General features: G+C 40.8%; 1 protein-coding gene across 1 annotated transcript; it reads right to left on the bottom strand.

Moving 5' to 3' along the window:
• Positions 1-7,943: 7,943 nt before the first annotated feature.
• Positions 7,944-14,264, bottom strand: LOC120725831 (butyrophilin-like protein 10). Its single transcript, XM_040018877.1, has 8 exons — positions 14,229-14,264; positions 12,747-12,842; positions 12,281-12,431; positions 10,565-10,903; positions 10,188-10,469; positions 9,936-10,046; positions 9,793-9,843; positions 7,944-8,974 (listed from the first exon to the last, which is right to left on the bottom strand). The coding sequence occupies exons 1-8, from the start codon at positions 14,262-14,264 to the stop codon at positions 8,832-8,834; spliced, it is 1,209 nt and encodes a 402-aa protein (XP_039874811.1). The 3' UTR covers positions 7,944-8,831.
• Between the last annotated feature and the right edge of the window lie 3,949 nt (positions 14,265-18,213).

Raw genomic sequence — 18,213 nt, forward strand, 5'->3', positions numbered from 1 at the left:
AATAATAATAATAGTAAAGAAATCATTAAAATCCCAAAATTAATGCCGATGTAAAATACAGGGTTACAAAATCCTTTTTCATCATCTAAAACTATAGCATATTATTGTCACAAGGGCGCACTTTGATGCAGTTTTGTTTTGCGACGACCTTGCGTCTCGTGCAAGTGTTACCTGTCTCTTTCCGTGAGATCTTCCCTTTAATGGCGGTCAAGTGTTTCGGAGTGCAACAGGAAAATACCTCAGTACTACAAACCAGTTAATGAGACCAAATTGTTTTACATATAAATGCTAATAAGCTACTCTTTTATTAGGCCCCGAACTCTGACCACAAAGGGAAAAACATCTGTCAAGTTATTTGTTTTGAAAAATCCCAGTGAGTCACATGCTTTCGTTAGCTACCTGTTAAGTTTAGATAATGCATTTTACTATCCGAATAAGCGCAGAAACCTCTGGAAAAAGGCCAATCTGGAGCTATGAGAATGTAGTGTGTTGTTGTTCTTTACAGTGTGGTATAAGTGCGGTATATGTTCTAAGCTAAGGATGTTTTACTGCCGGTGTGATGCTAGCTCTATACCCCGATATCACAATTGGGGAGGTATTCAAATATAAGTACTAGCTCTGTTTATATTAGAAACAAGCATATTTCAGGTTTTAATAGTATTTTCACTGTGAATTAAGTTACATCTGCTTGTTAACACACAGACATGAAACTCTTATTTTTAGATCAGACTGAACTTCCATTTCACTTGATAAGTATTAACAAATAAACCTCAATGAAGGCATTAAATGATGACAAAGAACAGTTGCTCCTTTTGAATGTAGAACTTGTCTGAGAAAAAACGCGTTTAAGTTTTTCATTGTCAAAGTTACTGACAGCTGTCATCAATATGAGGGCATCGCAACATAAACCTGTTTACCTTGAAGCATCCAGACCATGAAAGCTGAACACGAGAGACAGTCCGAATGAAACAATGTAAGAGACGAATGGTACCGCCTACCTGTTAAAATAAAAAAATAATCATGAAAAAATAATCTTGGTTTTCAACCAAGATGGCGCCGCGGATGGTCGCCCTGGTGCTTCAGTGCGTTACTTTTGTTTTGTTTTTGTGCATTTCTTCTGTGTCTGGGCACTCCTCTGGATATTCGTACACCAGAGAAGAGCTCCTTAACTACAGGACTACAACGCCTGTGGATTTATTTCCAATATTTGTCGCATCTGCGGCAGATTTACTGCTGACCCTGACCAGGAAAGCGAGACGCCGAAAGAGAGGGAAGCGAGCCGGCGCACTCGTGCGTTTGAGGAGACGCGGACTGCGAACCGCTCTTCCTGGGATCTTCCTTTCTAATGTACGATCACTCAGGAATAAGACAGACGAACTGGCCCTGATGAGAAGCATGAACAGAGACTTTGCCTCCTCCTGTGTGTTATGTTTTACGGAGACGTGGCTCTGTGAGGACATCCCGGACAGCGCGCTCAAGCTGGAGGGCTTTCATCTGCTGCGCGCTGACCGGCAGGCCTCTCTCTCTGGTAAGACCAAAGGTGGAGGTGTCTGCTTCTACATTAATAGTGGCTGGTGCACAGATGTAACAGTGATTGCTCAGCACTGCTCTTCCTCTCTGGAATACCTTTTCATTCACTGCAAACCGTTTTATTCTCCGCGGGAGTTTGCTTCATTCATCCTGGCCGCTGTTTACATCCCGCCAGACGCAGATGCGCAGGCAGCTCAGTGCGCACTCGCGGAGCAGATACTGCACATGGAGCGGACATTCCCGGACTCTCTCATCATTGCTCTTGGGGACTTTAACAAAGCCAATCTGAGCCATGAGCTTCCCAAATACAAGCAGTATATTAAATGCCCGACCAGAGAGGAGAGGACATTAGACCACTGTTACAGCACGATCAGCGGGGCCTATCGTGCGGTGCCGCGTGCTTCACTCGGACTCTCTGATCACGTCATGATCCACCTAATCCCCGCGTACAGACAGAGGCTGAAGCTCTCCAAACCTGTCGTGAGGACTAAAAAACTGTGGAGCAACGAGGCTGTGGAGGAGCTTCGCACGTGTTTGGAGTCTACTGACTGGGACACAATGAAGGCTGCTTCTAACAGCTTGGACGAGTTTACGGACACTGTCACCTCCTATATCCACTTCTGTGAGGACAGCATTGTGCCATCACGCACCAGGGTGAGTTATAACAATGACAAACCCTGGTTTACTCCTAAACTCAAAAAGCTGTGGCTGGAAAAGAGTAAGGCGTTCAGAAGCGGAGACAGGGACTGCTACAGAGAGGCCAAGTACAGGTTCACTAAAGAAGTGGACGTTGCTAAACATCAGCACTCTGAGAAGATGCAGCAGCAGATCTCAGAGAATGACTCGGCCTCTGTGTGGAAAGGTTTTAGGAATATCACCAACTACAAGCCTAAAACCCCCCACTCCACTGACGACTTGCTCTTGGCCAACACCCTCAACGACTTCTACTGCCGTTTTGACGAGCCATCAGGCAGCCTTCACACCTCCAACGGCCCCAACAATAGAGACACTTTGGACACTCATTCCCCCACCTCTCCCCCTCCATAGAGCCATCACCACCTTCAATCACTTCACCTGCAACACCCCCCTCCTCACCCCACACAAAAGAGGATTTCACACCACCTCCTCCCACCACAACTCTTCATATTCATGAAGCAGATGTGAGGAAGCAGTTTAAGAATCTGAATGCTCGAAAAGCTCCCGGCCCAGACGGCGTGTCTCCTGCCACCCTCAGACACTGTGCAAACGAGCTGGCCCCAGTGTTTTCTGGCATTTTCAACTCCTCACTGCAGGCATGTCATGTGCCTGCCTGCTTCAAGTCCTCCACCATAATCCCTGTCCCCAAGAAACCTAGGATCACTGGACTAAATGACTACAGACCCGTGGCTCTGACATCTGTGGTCATGAAGTCATTTGAGCGCCTAGTTCTCTCCCATCTCAAGACCCTCACGGCCCCCCTCCTGGACCCCCTGCAGTTTGCATATAGAGCCAACAGGTCTGTAGATGACGCCATCAACATGGCCCTACACTTCATCCTGCAGCATCTGGACTCCCCAGGAACCTACGCCAGGATCCTGTTTGTGGACTTCAGCTCTGCCTTCAACACCATCCTTCCAGACCATCTCCAAGGCAAGCTTTCCCAGATGAATGTGCCTGATCCCATCTGCCGGTGGATCACTGACTTCCTGACGGACAGGAAGCAGCATGTGAGGCTGGGAAAGAATGTCTCGGACTCCCGGACCATCAGCACCGGCTCCCCTCAGGGCTGTGTTCTTTCTCCTCTGCTCTTCTCCCTGTACACCAACTGCTGCACCTCCACCCACCAGTCTGTCAAGCTAATCAAGTTTGCAGATGACACCACCGTTATCGGACTCATCTCGGACGGGGATGAGTCTGCCTACAGGAGGGAGGTTGAACGTCTGGTGTCCTGGTGCAGCCACAACAACCTGGTGCTGAATGCCCAGAAGACAGTGGAGATTACTGTGGACTTCAGGAAGCACACAGCTCCACTCCCCCCCATCATCCTGACTGACACCCCCATCACCTCTGTGGACTCGTTCCGCTTCCTGGGTACCACCATCACCCAGGACCTGAAGTGGGAGCCCACCATCACTTCCGTCATTAAAAAAGCCCAGCAGAGGATGTACTTCCTGAGGCAGCTGAAGAAATTCAACCTGCCAACACGGACGATGATGCAGTTCTACACCGCAATCATCGAGTCCATCCTCACCTCCTCCATCACTGTGTGGTACGCTGGAGCCACTATCAGGGACAAACAGAGACTGCAGCGTGTTGTGCGCTCTGCTGAGAAGGTGATTGGCTGCAGACTCCCATCTCTGCAGGACCTGTACACCTCCAGGACACTGCGGCGTGCAGCTCGGATCTCAGCTGACCCTTCTCACCCTGGACACAGTCTGTTTGACCTGCTCCCCTCAGGCAGGAGGCTCCGGTCCATTCGCACCAGAACCTCTCGCCATAAGAACAGTTTCTTCCCCTCTGCTGTCGGACACATGAACAATAACCATATGATTGTTCCCACCACTAACACATGACCCTACGCTGTGTTCACTGCATCATTCCATGTTTGGCACTGATCACCACCTGCACTCATGTATATATCATGTATATATCTATCCACTTAGCACTTTTAATTCTTATTCTTATTTTTATATTTTTATGACAGTATGTTGCACTGAAGCACCGCAGCAATTTCCTAATGTTGTAAACCTCCTCAACATCTGGCAATAAACCCTTTCTGATTCTGATTCTGATTCTGATTCTGATGAAAACTATTTGTATGTTTTTTTCTTGTGACTTTCAGTGTGTTTCATCTTCTGTTTTGTCATCAAACTGCAGGCAGCCTGGCCAGTATATAGATATTTATTGCAAAATAACAGCATATGATACTGTTCTCACTTTTTAGTGTGACCTCTGTTTCTGAACATGCAGAGCTTCTCCATATCAAAGCTGTAGAAGTCACTTTAACATTCATGCAGGACTGCAGAGTGTGATCACTCAGGAAATAGTGCTGCTTGGACTTCATGCAGTTCATGTCTGATAAAACAGCTCACATAGGTATTTGGATCCAAGGATGGACTGGACTCTGAACTTTGGGACATTCAAAAACCTTTCTGTGCACACAAATGTCGTCAACTACATGTAACATCTCTCTCGCTCACTCACAACATGCTGATAGCTTTGCACAGATGCTCAAATGCTCAGTGTGAAAGAAATGTGTGCAAATCATTTGATGAATTAATCACAGTTGTGGATCATATCGTACGCATTTGCAACCCTTTGAGACATATTTCTCTCCATAATAAAAGCAGACGTGTTTGTGTTCACTTTAATATCAGAATGGCAGATTTACAGTGGGGCAAAAAAGTATTTAGTCAGCCACCGATTGTGCAAGTTCCCCCACCTAAAATGATGACAGAGGTCAGTAATTTGCACCAGAGGTACACTTCAACTGTGAGAGACAGAATGTGAAAAAAAATCCATGAATTCACATGGTAGGATTTGTAAAGAATTTATTCGTAAATCAGGGTGGAAAATAAGTATTTGGTCACCTCAAACAAGGAAAATCTCTGGCTCTCACAGACCTGTAACGTCTTCTGTAAGAAGCTTTTCTGTCCCCCACTCGTTACCTGTATGAATGGCACCTGTTTGAACTCATCATCTGTATAAAAGACACCTGTCCACAGCCACACAACAGTCAGACTCCAAACGCCGCCATGGCCAAGACCAAAGAGCTTTCGAAGGACACCAGGAAAAGTATTGTAGACCTGCACCAGACTGGGAAGAGTGAATCTACAATAGGCAAGCAGCTTGGTGTGAAAAAATCAACTGTGGGAGCAATCATCAGAAAATGGAAGACATACAAGACCACTGATAATCTCCCTCGATCTGGGGCTCCACGCAAGATCTCATCCCGTGGGGTCAAAATGATCATGAGAACGGTGAGCAAAGATCCCAGAACCACACGGGGGGACCTGGTGAATGACCTGCAGAGAGCTGGGACCAAAGTAACAAAGGTCACCATCAGTAACACACTACAACGGCAGGGAATCAAATCCCGCAGTGCCAGACGTGTTCCGCTGCTGAAGCCAGTGCATGTCCAGGCCCGTCTGATCCGTGTTAAGGACAGAATGAATGGGGCCATGTATCGTGAGATTTTGAGCCAAAACCTCCTTCCATCAGTGAGAACTTTGAAGATGAAACGAGGCTGGGTCTTCCAACATGACAATGATCCAAAACACACCGCCCGGGCAACAAAGGAGTGGCTCCGTAAGAAGCATTTGAAAGTCCTGGAGTGGCCTAGCCAGTCTCCAGACCTCAACCCCATAGAAAATCTGTGGCGGGAGTTGAAAGTCCGTGTTGCTCGGCGACAGCCGCAAAACATCACTGCTCTCGAGAAGATCTGCATGGAGGAATGGGCCAAAATACCAGCTACTGTGTGTGCAAACCTGGTAAAGACCTATAGTAAACGTTTGACCTCTGTTATTGCCAACAAAGGTTATGTTACAAAGTATTGAGTTGTATTTTTGTTATTGACCAAATACTTATTTTCCACCCTGATTTACGAATAAATTCCTTACAAATCCTACCATGTGGATTCATGGATTTTTTTTTTCACATTCTGTCTCTCACAGTTGAAGTGTACCTCTGGTGCAAATTACTGACCTCTGTCATCATTTTAGGTGGGGGAACTTGCACAATCGGTGGCTGACTAAATACTTTTTTACCCCACTCTACCACACCACAGCTAAATCCGGGAACAGAGAAATGACCCAGATATCATCAGATCTGATGGCTGTTAACAGAAGTATGTGCAGACCTCAGAGCTGTGAAGCAAGAGTCTGAAGCAGTTGGGAAAAAATGTGGTTAGGAAAAGAGAAGTGAATGTGCGTACAGTTGTGCATTCTGATATGGTCATGATCTGTGTGTGCGACAAAGAAATAAAAAAGGGGTAGATGTGAACATAAACCTAAACATGCTGCTAGCAGTCTGATAGATATTAAGAGTTTATTGTTTATTACTTTTTGTCATTGCCATTGAACCATTGCTTCACTTCTCTTATTTGTTTAAGTGTTATGCTGCAGCCATGTTTGTTTTGAGCTGATTAGAAAAAGGTCCACCCATCATTTGTTAATTTTTATAGTGTCACCTAAATTCAATGAGTAAATAAAATCAAAACACACGAAAAAACACATTAAAAATACATTTTATTTTTAGTTTTCTGAGTTATGGAACATTTTAGTTCTTTATATTTTGCTTCAAATGACAAGACTATATTTTACTTATTTTTTTAATGTTCAATAGTTCTACAAACTTTCTAAAGGTCTTTAAAGCTTTGTTGGACATGTTGGCTGCTTTTTCACTCAGTTTTCTGTTCTTGTACCTGACCATTTTCAGAGGAATGTTGTTTGTTAAACCACTGAAACAATGACCTCTAACTGACTCAACCATAAAAACTGTACTCAAGAGATTAACCACAGTTTTTATCCACAATACATTTTTTTTATCGTCGCTTTGTTGTGTAGGTGTTAGAGACCAAGAAGTTTCTTTTTATTAACCTTGTCACATTGGTTCAGTCAATACTCTGTTTTTAAAAAATGTTCAGAAGGGGTTGTTTAAAAAAAGCCTGATTGACGACTGATTATTGTCTGCAACAGACAAAACACAGTAAGAGATGGACTACTTATTGTAAATCTTATATCTTTGTTGTCTTTAGAAGTTCTTTTGGCACATAACTGTGAGAATGTTCAATGTGTTCATTATCTCAGTGAGGAGCTACTTCATAGTAGCTGTGAGGAAAAATCCAAGAAATCTGAGAAGTCCCCATGTTAATAAAGAAGAAGGAGCAAGGTGATGAGTTTTTCCCATGAAGATGTTGATTCAAGATTCAACAAGTTTATTGTCATATACACTGCAAAACACAAGTGGTTACACATGGCAATGAAGTTCTTACTTTACAAGTAAGAATTACTTTCCCTTCATACAACAAAAAAACAACTAACTAAAATAAAGAGTAAACTTAATTTTGAGCACAGAAAATAATAAATAAAGTAAAAAAGGTGACAGCAGTCACATCGTCTTTAGATTGTGTTTCCTTTATGCTGAGCAGCAGGCAGCAGAAAAGTATGTAGCTCCCTCTAGTGGTAAGCTCTAGTTTGTCAGGATGAATAAACCCCTGCAGTAAAGACTTTGAGTGACTCTAAATGGGTAAAAACCCTGCGTACAGTGAGCACCTTTTTAAATCTCATGGTCATCTGGAGGTGATGAAGGCAAAAACAAAATATGAATTACACAAAGAAGCTTACTGAATCTTCAGGGTGAACAAAAAGGAACAACATGTCATTTAACATCACATAAGATTATGATATCTAGAGAACAATTTTAAACACATTTCACTCCTTTCATCAGTCTGCAGGTGGATATAACGACTATTCTGGGTTAAAAATCAATGCAGTTACAGTAGTTTAACAGTAAATACTGAATTCTGTTTAACACACCTCAGTACTTGAAATTCCACATGATAAATTTGTTGTACTTTTGTTTTTTGTATTCTGTGTGCAAAATCATCAAACATGATGAGTTTTAAGTTCAGAGATAAAAAAAAAAAAAAGTTTCCAAAGCTGAAGATCAACTTGTGACTCCTGATTGATAGTTTACATTGAGGCTTCCTCTACTTTAGTTTAATATGTGATAAATACGTGTATTACTGTGTTACTGCAGTATTGTTCCCTACAGGTTCATGTGAGTTATGTTTGTTAACAGTTATGTCCTGCTGCTGCTCGCTCCTCTCTCCTTCACTCTTACCGACTGTTTAAGATCCTAAATGATATTTGATTCTCTGCTGCTTGGTATTTCTACTTGTTAATTGTTTATGAATTACACCTGATTCTTGGACAGATCTACAAGCAGCAACAATCACAACTGGTTGTAGAAAAAAAAGGTTTCAAGTGCAAAGAGCAACTTGTTTTGATGCGCACAAAAAATGACCAGCATATCACACAGGGAGAAGTGGTACGATTATATAAACACTAAGAAAATAAATTCAGTCAAATTAGAGAATAGAGCACTGATTTTAAAACATCAGAAATCAACAAAGTGATATACAAAACACTGAAATGCAAAACAATATAAACAACAATAAATACAAGGTGAGAAGACATCACTCATTCAAAGTTAAAAGCAAAGGAATAAAAAATGATTTTTTAACTATTTTATAAAACAGGCAGTGAGGGGTCATCTTAACATGGTCAGGAGCCATAACTGAAAAAGTCATTCCTGGTCATTCAGTCAAATCTTTGAAACGACTCGTACCACCTTTTCTCACTTTCCAGCAGTCCCTGTGTTGATGTTACCGTCTGGTTGTTATCAAAGAGAGTTATGTCATTATTTTCTTCTTCTGTCTGTTCACATCCATCGTTCATGTGGTCTACAAATACAGATAAATGACACAGTTACCATTCATATAAATATTTACTACACTTGGATTTTGTTTGCTGTAATCTGGGAATTAAGTGTAAATAGCTTTTTAATAATAATCATAAATATGATTAAGAGAAAAAAATATGAATAAGAGAAAAGTAAAACAGTATTATTTCATTTTTACTGAAATAACAAACACATGTCTGAAACTATAATGAAGTTCTGAGTCAGTTTTAAATATAGTCCTTGATGGGTCCTTGATGCCAAGGGCTCCTCTTCAGTCATTTTTCCTTTTGTTTTTAAATCCTTATATGAGGTTTTCCTAGTATTGTAAAATATGTTGACTAGATGATTTTTAAATTTGAAAACACAGAGTAGTATTAGTTTAAATCACAAAAATGAATCATCGATACTTAAATTTTACCTTCAAAGTTTAAAGGGTTGAAAGGTTATCCCAGTATTTTCAGTACAGAATAAATCCCCATGAAACATTAAGGTTCTAAGTATGAGCTGACACATGAGGATACTGACAGTGTAGTGTCACAGAAACTGGATGTTCTCATATAAAGTTTGATAAAGTGAGTTTGATAAAGTGAGTTTGATAAAGTGAGTAAAAGGAAAATCTAATCTTACATAAAAACAAAATTGTCCAGCAAATATACATAACCACTACAGCATGAATGATACAGTGAACAGTGGATATAATACGCATGGTTATATTGTCAGACAAGATAAAAAGTAAAAACAAAATCTAAAACTGGTCATGAGTAGATCAAAAATCAAGCAATACAGAGATTTTTTCCCTTACATGTGAGTCATTATTACCTGGAACATCTATGTGTGTCTCTGTGCTCTGTTTGGTGTTCCTCTGTTCCTCTGTATCAAATGACATATAAATTTACTCCTACAGTGTATTGATTTTTTATTGCAGATAACATTGACAATAAAAAAAAGAATTTCTGACTCACCACTTTGCTTCTCCTTCAGTTTCCATGTAACAAACATCACTATAATACACATCAAGAAAGCTGCTCCAACGCCGATACAGCTAATTAATGTAGAGTCACTGATGTGTTCACCTCAAAGGACAAAACAAACCATCATACACTGGATTAGAGGAAGTGTGTGTGATTTTACCACTGGAGGGAAAAATGAAAGTGACAAACATTTTAAAGTCAAAATAATGGAATAGATTGTTTCTGAATGTGAGTCATTATTACCTGGAACATGTTTATGTGTCTCTCTGCTCTGGTTGGTGTTCCTCTGTTGGACTCTGCAGGTGATTTTGTTGCTGTGTCTCTTCTCCACAGTCACTCTGCTGCTGACAGTATAGAGGTCTTCAGGACCTCTGAGGGTCTCTGTAGGTCCAGCAGAGAGGAGGTTTCCCTCACCGTCCAACCACAGCAGCTCAGGCTTTGGATACCAGCCTGCAGACTCACACTGTAACACCACCCTGCTGCTGATATTTGACATCACCTTTATGACGGGTGTAGATGCTGACCCTGATAAGAGCAAAGAAGGCATTGCTAACTCTTTTCCACCTATCATAAAGCTTCTTTATACTTTAAATCCGGTTTGTTTAAATGTTTTGACTCACCAACAGTGAGAACAATGGAAGCTTCTTCACGTATCCAGGGAATGGAGCATCTGTACGTTCCTTCATCAGAGAGTTTGACATTGAATATTTTAAGCGAGACGTTTCCTTTCATCAGTTCATCCACAAAGACTCGTGTACGAAAGTGATAAGATGGGTTTTGGTTCTCAAACACCAGCCGTCCATCTTTATGAAGATGGACGACATCTGGGTCCAGACCAGGTTTGATCCAGTTCACAGTCTCAGCGTTAGTATCAACAGCAAATTTAAGCTGACATGGAAGTACAACATCATCACCCAGCATGGCTACAACCTGAGATGGACACACCAGATGAGATTTTCCTGCAAGGTAACATAAGAAAACAGTAGAAGTAGACGATATTTTTGTGTAAATAAAAAAAAATAATAACAACAACAACAACAACACAAAAAAGGAGATTCCCTCGGCTGTTTGTTAAAGTCTTGTTTCCTGTCTGGGATCACATGGACAAAATGATAGATTACATGTTAATTTCGATTGCAGTGGAAATCATATGACATTTCCATACAGCAACAAACATTTTATTAAGTATGCTGGGATGATGAGAATAACGGCATTGTTTTTTCAGTAACTAGTAATCTAACTAATTAATATTTCTATCATTTCAACGCACTTACCGTTACTAACAAGAAAATGTGGTGCGAGCCTGTATGAGAAACACAATAAAATTGGGGGATGCCGACTCATGCAACAAAAACCAGTAAGTAGGTGTACAGCATACAGGAGCTTATTATGTACAGGTTGGTAAGCTGTCTTGTGACAACTGACAAACTGAAACAAACGAGCGTGCTGTGTGTGCAACAGCGTGACAAACATTACCTGTCTTTTTATTAACTGCACAAGTAGTGCTGGTCATAGCTGCTGGCTACCTGGGTAAGGCTGTCATGGGTCTGTAGCTCTGTCACCGTTGTAGGGAACATATTTGGATTTAAAGTTAGTTACAGGACTTTCCCTTTTTTCTGGAGGGCTTATATTTCACTAAAAACTCATAAACATAAAAACTAAATATGCGTGTATATGCATTGTCTAGATATGCTATCTAAGGAGATGAGGAGGAAACCGTGACAAAAGGAGCATACCAGTTGTTGTATTGCAGAGGTATTCAAGTATAAAAACAATAATAAACACAATTTTTTGGTTATATAATATATATTTCTATCATTAATTTATTATGGATTAGGTGCAAGAGTTGTTAAGTGTGGATAATTAAATAATAGTTTAATGCAATAGCAAATTGCACCTTGTTCTCAGATGGACAGCAAGTGGAGAGTGCTAGATGAGATGAAGAGATGGAAGGAGGAAGAGAGGTGATTCACAGGCAGAGCCTAGTTTATTTTTCTATTTTGTTGCCTTATGGTTCCAAACACTGTCACCAATCTGTGCATTTAATTATTATCTCACAACACGTGTTTAAGTCTTGAATATATCACAAGGACAGAGTCAAGGGGAAGTTAATTTGTCTGTACTCGTGGTTACAGGAAACTTGCTGTAACCTGACACACTGTCTCCTCCTTATTGAAGACAAACAGATGGTTTATAAACTATATGTGAGCATTGTAAAAAGTCACATTGGAAACATTTTTAACACGTCAAAGTGAATCAATGCCTAAAATATAATCATCAGTTAAAGAGAATTATGTAAGACTCAAGAAGAGTTTGGTAGAAACAGATTTATTTACCTTTGACTAAAACGAAACAGAGGATAAGAATCCACAAGGAAACAGAGTAAGAAGCCCACGATGCACACGGAGGATGGATGAGAACAAAGTCACGGTCTGAACAGTGAAATATCTTGATTTGGTTGGTTTCTGTGTCCTCTTCACACTCAGCCTGCAAAGAGTTAGTAACTCCATTAAATCTCAACATACAGACTGAAATGTTAATTTTTTGATAAGACCACTTTTTCTTTGATTAAACAATCATACTTGATTTCTACTTAAAATAAACCTCAATAGTCTATAATCTACACAGCTGCTAATGTGACTAAAAGTGATTCTAAATGTTATGGCCCTAGCAGGGCCTCTTCTTGAAATTGCCCTTGTGGGGGTGTGGTCTCTCTCCGCCTCCTCCTCTCTTGCTCCACCCTCCCTGTCACTCTTCTCTCTCCCCAGGACACAGCTGCTGTTCATTGGCCTCATTTACTACCTGGGCCCAGTCAGCAATCACCTCTCTGAGGTCATATAAGCTGGGGATGAACTGGATGTGGGAGGGTGGTTTTCTCTGGTGTCTCCAGATTGTGTCCTAGGTGTCGGAAGAGATCCTATCATGTGGAGTTGTAGAAGCATGGGGGAGTGTTGCTGCTTAATGTGAGTAGTGTGGGCTTGTGGGCCTGAGCAGCAGTAAAGCTACCTGCTGCTAGTAACAGGGTGGGCCTGTGGGCCCCTGGAAGTGCCTCCTCGTGGTGTGTGTCCCATTGTTCAGACGTACTCATGACAGTGATGGAATGAGAACAAGCAGAAAAGGGTGTGAGAGAAACACTAAAAAGCTCTGCATGACAATGTGCATGCTTCAGGTGGTTTTTGTCAATAAAACTTGTCAATCAGCAGAAACAATAAGCAACGGCATTCAAAGGATTAAGGAAGCGTTCTACTCAGTATTTCAAACATTTCCATGTGTCACTTGAGGCTGAGAGTGACACTTGGGAGTGACATCTTCATTTTTACAAAATATGTTTTATGATACTCTGTCCTTTATCAGAATATGCACAGCAATAGTCGCCTCAAGGCTCTTTATATTTTAAGGTAAAGAGCCTACAATAACCGGTTTGGGTGAGGGGAGGAAGACTGGACAAAGACACACTATGGAAGAGAGCCAGGGATTAATAATACATAATAATCAGATGCAGAGAGGCGTATATGCACATGGTGGGTGTAAAAGGTGACACTCAATGCATCATGGCAATACCCAATAATGCAATGAGTGTTTCTTTTTGATTCCCCAGCAGGAGTCAGCTGCCCTTTTGCTTTTGAAGCTCGCTCGTTTTTTGTTTGTGTTACGTCCCCCCCGAAGGGGTCTAGGCATGTGAGTGAGGGGACCAGTAACAAATGAGTCCAGAACAGAATGAAAGGAAAACAGACCAGTGTTTTTAATAAATAAAATAGTCTTTATTATAGATCATCATAACATAAGGAGCCGGCAACGCCGTATTACCAATAACATGCCGAAAAAAGGGAAAAAAGGTTGCAACAACAAAGAACACAACAACCAAACAAAAACTCCACACCACGAGGAGGCACTTCCAGGGGCCCGCAAGCTCACCCTGTCACTAACAGCAGCTGGCTTCACTGCTGCCAAGGCCCACAAGCCCACACTACTCACATAAAGCAGCTATACTGCTTCCACACTTCAGGCAGGCCACCTACACACCAAGCAGAGACACCCCACCCTGCTCACAGCTCATCCCCAGCTTATATGACCTCAGAGAGGTGATTGCTGACTGGGCCCAGGTGGTAAGCGAGCCCAATGAACAGCAGCTGTGTCCTGGGGAGAGAGAGAGCAAGAGAGAGACAGAGGGGTGGAGCAAAAGAGGAGGAGGCGGAGTAAAACACCACGCCCACACAAGGGCAGTATCAGGAGGCCCAGCTAGGGCCGTAACAGTTTGGTTGTTGTGTTCTTTGTTGTTGCAACCTTTTTCTTCTTCTTGTGGTGTTGGAAAAACGGCATTGCCGGCTTTTTATGTTAAGATTATCTATAATAAAAAATATTTTATTTACTAAAAACCTCTGACTGTTTTCCTTCCATTCCGTTCTGGACCCATTTGTTACCAGTCCCCACACACACCCCTAGACCTTCATCGTGGGAACATTACACTAAATAAAAGCTGTTTACCTTGAAAGCGGAAGAGCGAGTTTAAAGACACGGCACAGATCAGTACAAGAACATAATGACTGTAGGACGGAGCTTTGACTCTGGTACCAACCTGCAGTTTGTTGTTGAACTGCTCCCCCCATGTGACTGCTACTGGGATTTGAGTAAATGTGAGACTGGGTGGTGTCTGCATTTCCTCTTTTATTGCATCAGTTGATGTGCAATGTCATGACAAACTATTTAGTTTAGCAGAGGAAGTCATGACTTGATGAGTTTTTATTCCAATTCTGCTTTGTTTAGTTTTTTAGTCTCAAAGGTTTGTGGTTTGTAAAACACTCTTGGGTAATTTAACCCAAATGGCTTTTACTTAGGTGGTTGGGCTGCTGCCCCGCGACCCCGGATAAGCAGAAGAAGATGGATGGATAATTAAAAACGGCCTCTTCTTTCAATGAGTAGTGACATCATCCTCACCCATCACATACATATTGTAAAAACAAAAGTTGTAAAACACATCCATTAATTTCAAGCAACCTATTTCAATAATTTTAAAAAACTTCGTTTTAACAGGAAGAAATTTAAGTTTTAGAATTTATATTCAGTGTTAACTGTAACTAGGCTCAACGTTTAAATATCTTATTTTAATAAACAACACTGTCATATGCAAAAATAGGATGGAAATGTAACACAGTGTTAATTTGGTTATCTGATATTGTGTGATTTTCACTGTGTATGTATATATCTATATTGGGTGTTCAGTTATAAAATGTTCTTCAATGATTTTGAGGTTTTTTTTATTGCTATTGGTTTGCGGCTGCTTTGCAACAGTCGACTGTGGTAGTACATCCTAGCGGGAGGGGCTATGAGCTCACATGGCTTGTAGCTGTGCCAGAGAGCAAGCTTGGGTGAGCTAGTGGGGAACATCTCCTTCTGCAGTAGCCTTAAAAAAAGACTATTGTTCGTTCTCCTGCCAGACGCCTCGCTGCTGTGCTGCCTTACTGCTGTGCTGCCTTACTGCTGTGCTGTCTCATTGATGTGCTGTCTCGCTGTTGCCATTAAAGGATTGGCGGCTGCCATTCATTCATCCATCCGGACCTCAATTATTTGGACCGAAGTACTCACAAACACGCCCGCACTCAGTGCCATACACTCTCTTTATTTTGCTGGCCAGCTAACACCATTGTTTTTTTGTTTTTTTTTGGGGGGGGGTTGCATTCACAAAGACTATCCAAAGACATTTTGGTTATTGTCAAATAGACACTCTCTGATTATGGACTGAGGAGGTTGTGGTGTTACAACCCCAGGACTGAGAAAAAAGACTCTTTACATAATATATTCACTTGTCGCCTGGTTAGAAGTGGCCATTGATGAAAATATATTTTTTTTCTTCTTCCTTTTGTCTTTGTTTACATTGTATCCCAGGGAAGTTTTAAGTTGTTCAGGTTGAAACACTAGAGTCGGTTAAGTTTCCTTTGATGTATCAGTGTCAAGCTAATGTTTAAGAGGGTAGGTTAAGGACGTATGTGATCCAGTCCATCAATCCTTTAAAGTGCTGGACACAGATGGTGCCATCAGACCCTAAATAAATTGTCCTCTGCTGTTATCCATATTGCTTCACTCATTCTTTGGTGAGTAGACGTATTGGTTACAGAAATAGGGGTTGCAAGAGATCATTTTTCCACACATGATCATTCCATTCTTTCTACATCCGCTCCTGAACACAACAAACCTGATGTCTTAATGATGAATTTAACCAAACACCTCTAAACTTTCAGGATTTTTTTTTCTGAATAGTGTTAACTAAAAAAACTAAAAAATCGTGTTAATTGAAGATTTTTACAGTTCAACACAGACAGGTTAATACTCAGTTTAATCTTAGAATTATGTTTTGCAAATTCAGTAAACGTGCTTCATCTTCTGTCATTTCAGACAGCTGGGCTCTTGAGTTTGTGCCAATGAGTCATTTTCAAAGGAGAAACTGAAACAATTCATATGAGTTGACTCCACCCACTCTGTAAATAGCAGACTTATCAGCAGCAGTCTGTGGGGATGTAGGTGTCATGACAGAAAGAAAGTGTTTTATCTTTATTTGGCAAATACAATAAAGAAAGGTGTTTAATGGTGGATCATTAAACACTCACCAGGAACATCGACTAGCTCATCCCAAACTAAACACTAATATCCAAATAATTAGGTTACACTTATTTTTCTAAAGAAGCATCGGATACAGTGTTCACTTGTTTAAATGATCATCTTTAACTGAGATTACGTTATGATCTTTTATTTTGAAATTAAGCTGATTCATATCAGTGTAACTTAAGCACATGACTAAAACTGAAAGCTCAGAGTTTCTTTTAAGTCACCTTGATGAGACAAAGTCCTGCTTTAAGTGCAGGTCTCTGCATGATTCCAAGAACAGTTCTTTATAAACATAAATACAGGTTTTCTCACACTTTGTTTCTGAGCTTTTAACAACTGTTAAAGACATTTGTCATCTTGTATGTGCTCATGGTTTGACAAAGAAAAAAAAGACTGATTTTATTCAGTTTATTCAGTAAGATGTAGAAAGAAATTCCAGATAAAAAGAAAAAAACAAGCAAATAAAACAAGACTTACCACAGATAAAGACCACAGACTCTGACACAGTGATCCAAACTGTCGCTATACTGACTAAAAGTCATCATTAACATCACATCACTGCATTAGGAATGCACTAGTGTTTGCATAGGTGACATTATTATCATTGCTGTCAGCTCACAGACACATACTCAGTAGCACATGTTCATTATGCAACACTACTTGAATCTCAGTGACTCAATACTTCTGACCAGAGCTCATCAACTGGCACAGCAGTCTCAGTCATGGTGGCCACACTCAGTACCACACAAATCATATTACAAATGAACAATAAGTGTTATAACACTGTAACTCTACACATGAAGGTCAGAGTGAACCACGAGTCTAGTGCCCTCTGCCCTTCAGCACTACAAGATTTTCCTTTGACTAGAAAAAGCTAGCTCTCTGGCTCTGATTGACAGAGTGCAGAACAAACCCGATGACTCTGAAGCTTAAAATCAACCAAACACCTCCAAAAGTAGTTTATACTTTTTTTCCCTAAAGAATCAGCAAATACAATGTTCAGTAAATTAAATGATCATCTTTAACTAAGATTTGATTGGTCAGTAAGGTTAAGTTATGATCTTTCATTTTGAAGTTAACTTAATACTGAAAGTCAAGTCTTGCTCCAAAAACAGGTCTTTACAAAAATAGATGCAGCTTTTCTCACGCTTTGCTTCTAAATTTGGTGCTTTCTGGGAACTTTGTGACGACTAACAGAGACATTTGTTTCACCACATTTTTTAGTGCTTTGTTAGAAGGTTCGTGTCTGTTGGGTTCTCTGACACAAAAACAAAAATACAAACAAATAAAAGAAGACTCACCACAGATGAAGATCCCAGACTCTGACACAGTGATCCAAACTGTCACTGTCAAAGTGAAGTTAGATGCTGGAGCTGAGCAGGTAACAAACTGAGACAAGGATTAATGTGTCACTGCAAAAGAGAAATTCTGGTCTGATGAGTTTCTAAAGGTCATTGCTGCACATTTATTGGTTTATCAGTAAACACTGAGCACTACAAACACAAGGACAGCTTCACCTATTGCATCAGGTCAGGACAGATCATGTGTAAACCAAAGAGGAGCTCAAAATGGTTTCAACAGAAAAACATTAAAACTTAAAAAAGAGTGTGCTGTGTAAGGTCAACATTTAGAAAGAGTTAATAGTCATTTAGAAAGTACGGTAACAAGA

This window comes from Simochromis diagramma, unplaced genomic scaffold (genome assembly GCF_900408965.1).
Source record: "Simochromis diagramma unplaced genomic scaffold, fSimDia1.1 OVJJ01000734.1, whole genome shotgun sequence".
In the NCBI taxonomy this organism is placed as follows: Eukaryota; Metazoa; Chordata; class Actinopteri; order Cichliformes; family Cichlidae; genus Simochromis; species Simochromis diagramma.

What these genes read in the sequence shown, in the direction of transcription:
- LOC120725831 (XM_040018877.1), bottom strand. Translation starts at nt 14,264, where the DNA reads ATGCCGTTTTTCCAACACCACAAGAAGAAGAAAAAG. An exon ending in GACACATAAACATGTTCCAG is followed by an intron (nt 10,047 to 10,187) that starts GTAATAATGACT and finishes TTGTCCTTTGAG; the next exon opens with GTGAACACATCAGTGACTCT. An exon ending in GACACACATAGATGTTCCAG is followed by an intron (nt 8,975 to 9,792) that starts GTAATAATGACT and finishes CTGTATTTGTAG; the next exon opens with ACCACATGAACGATGGATGT.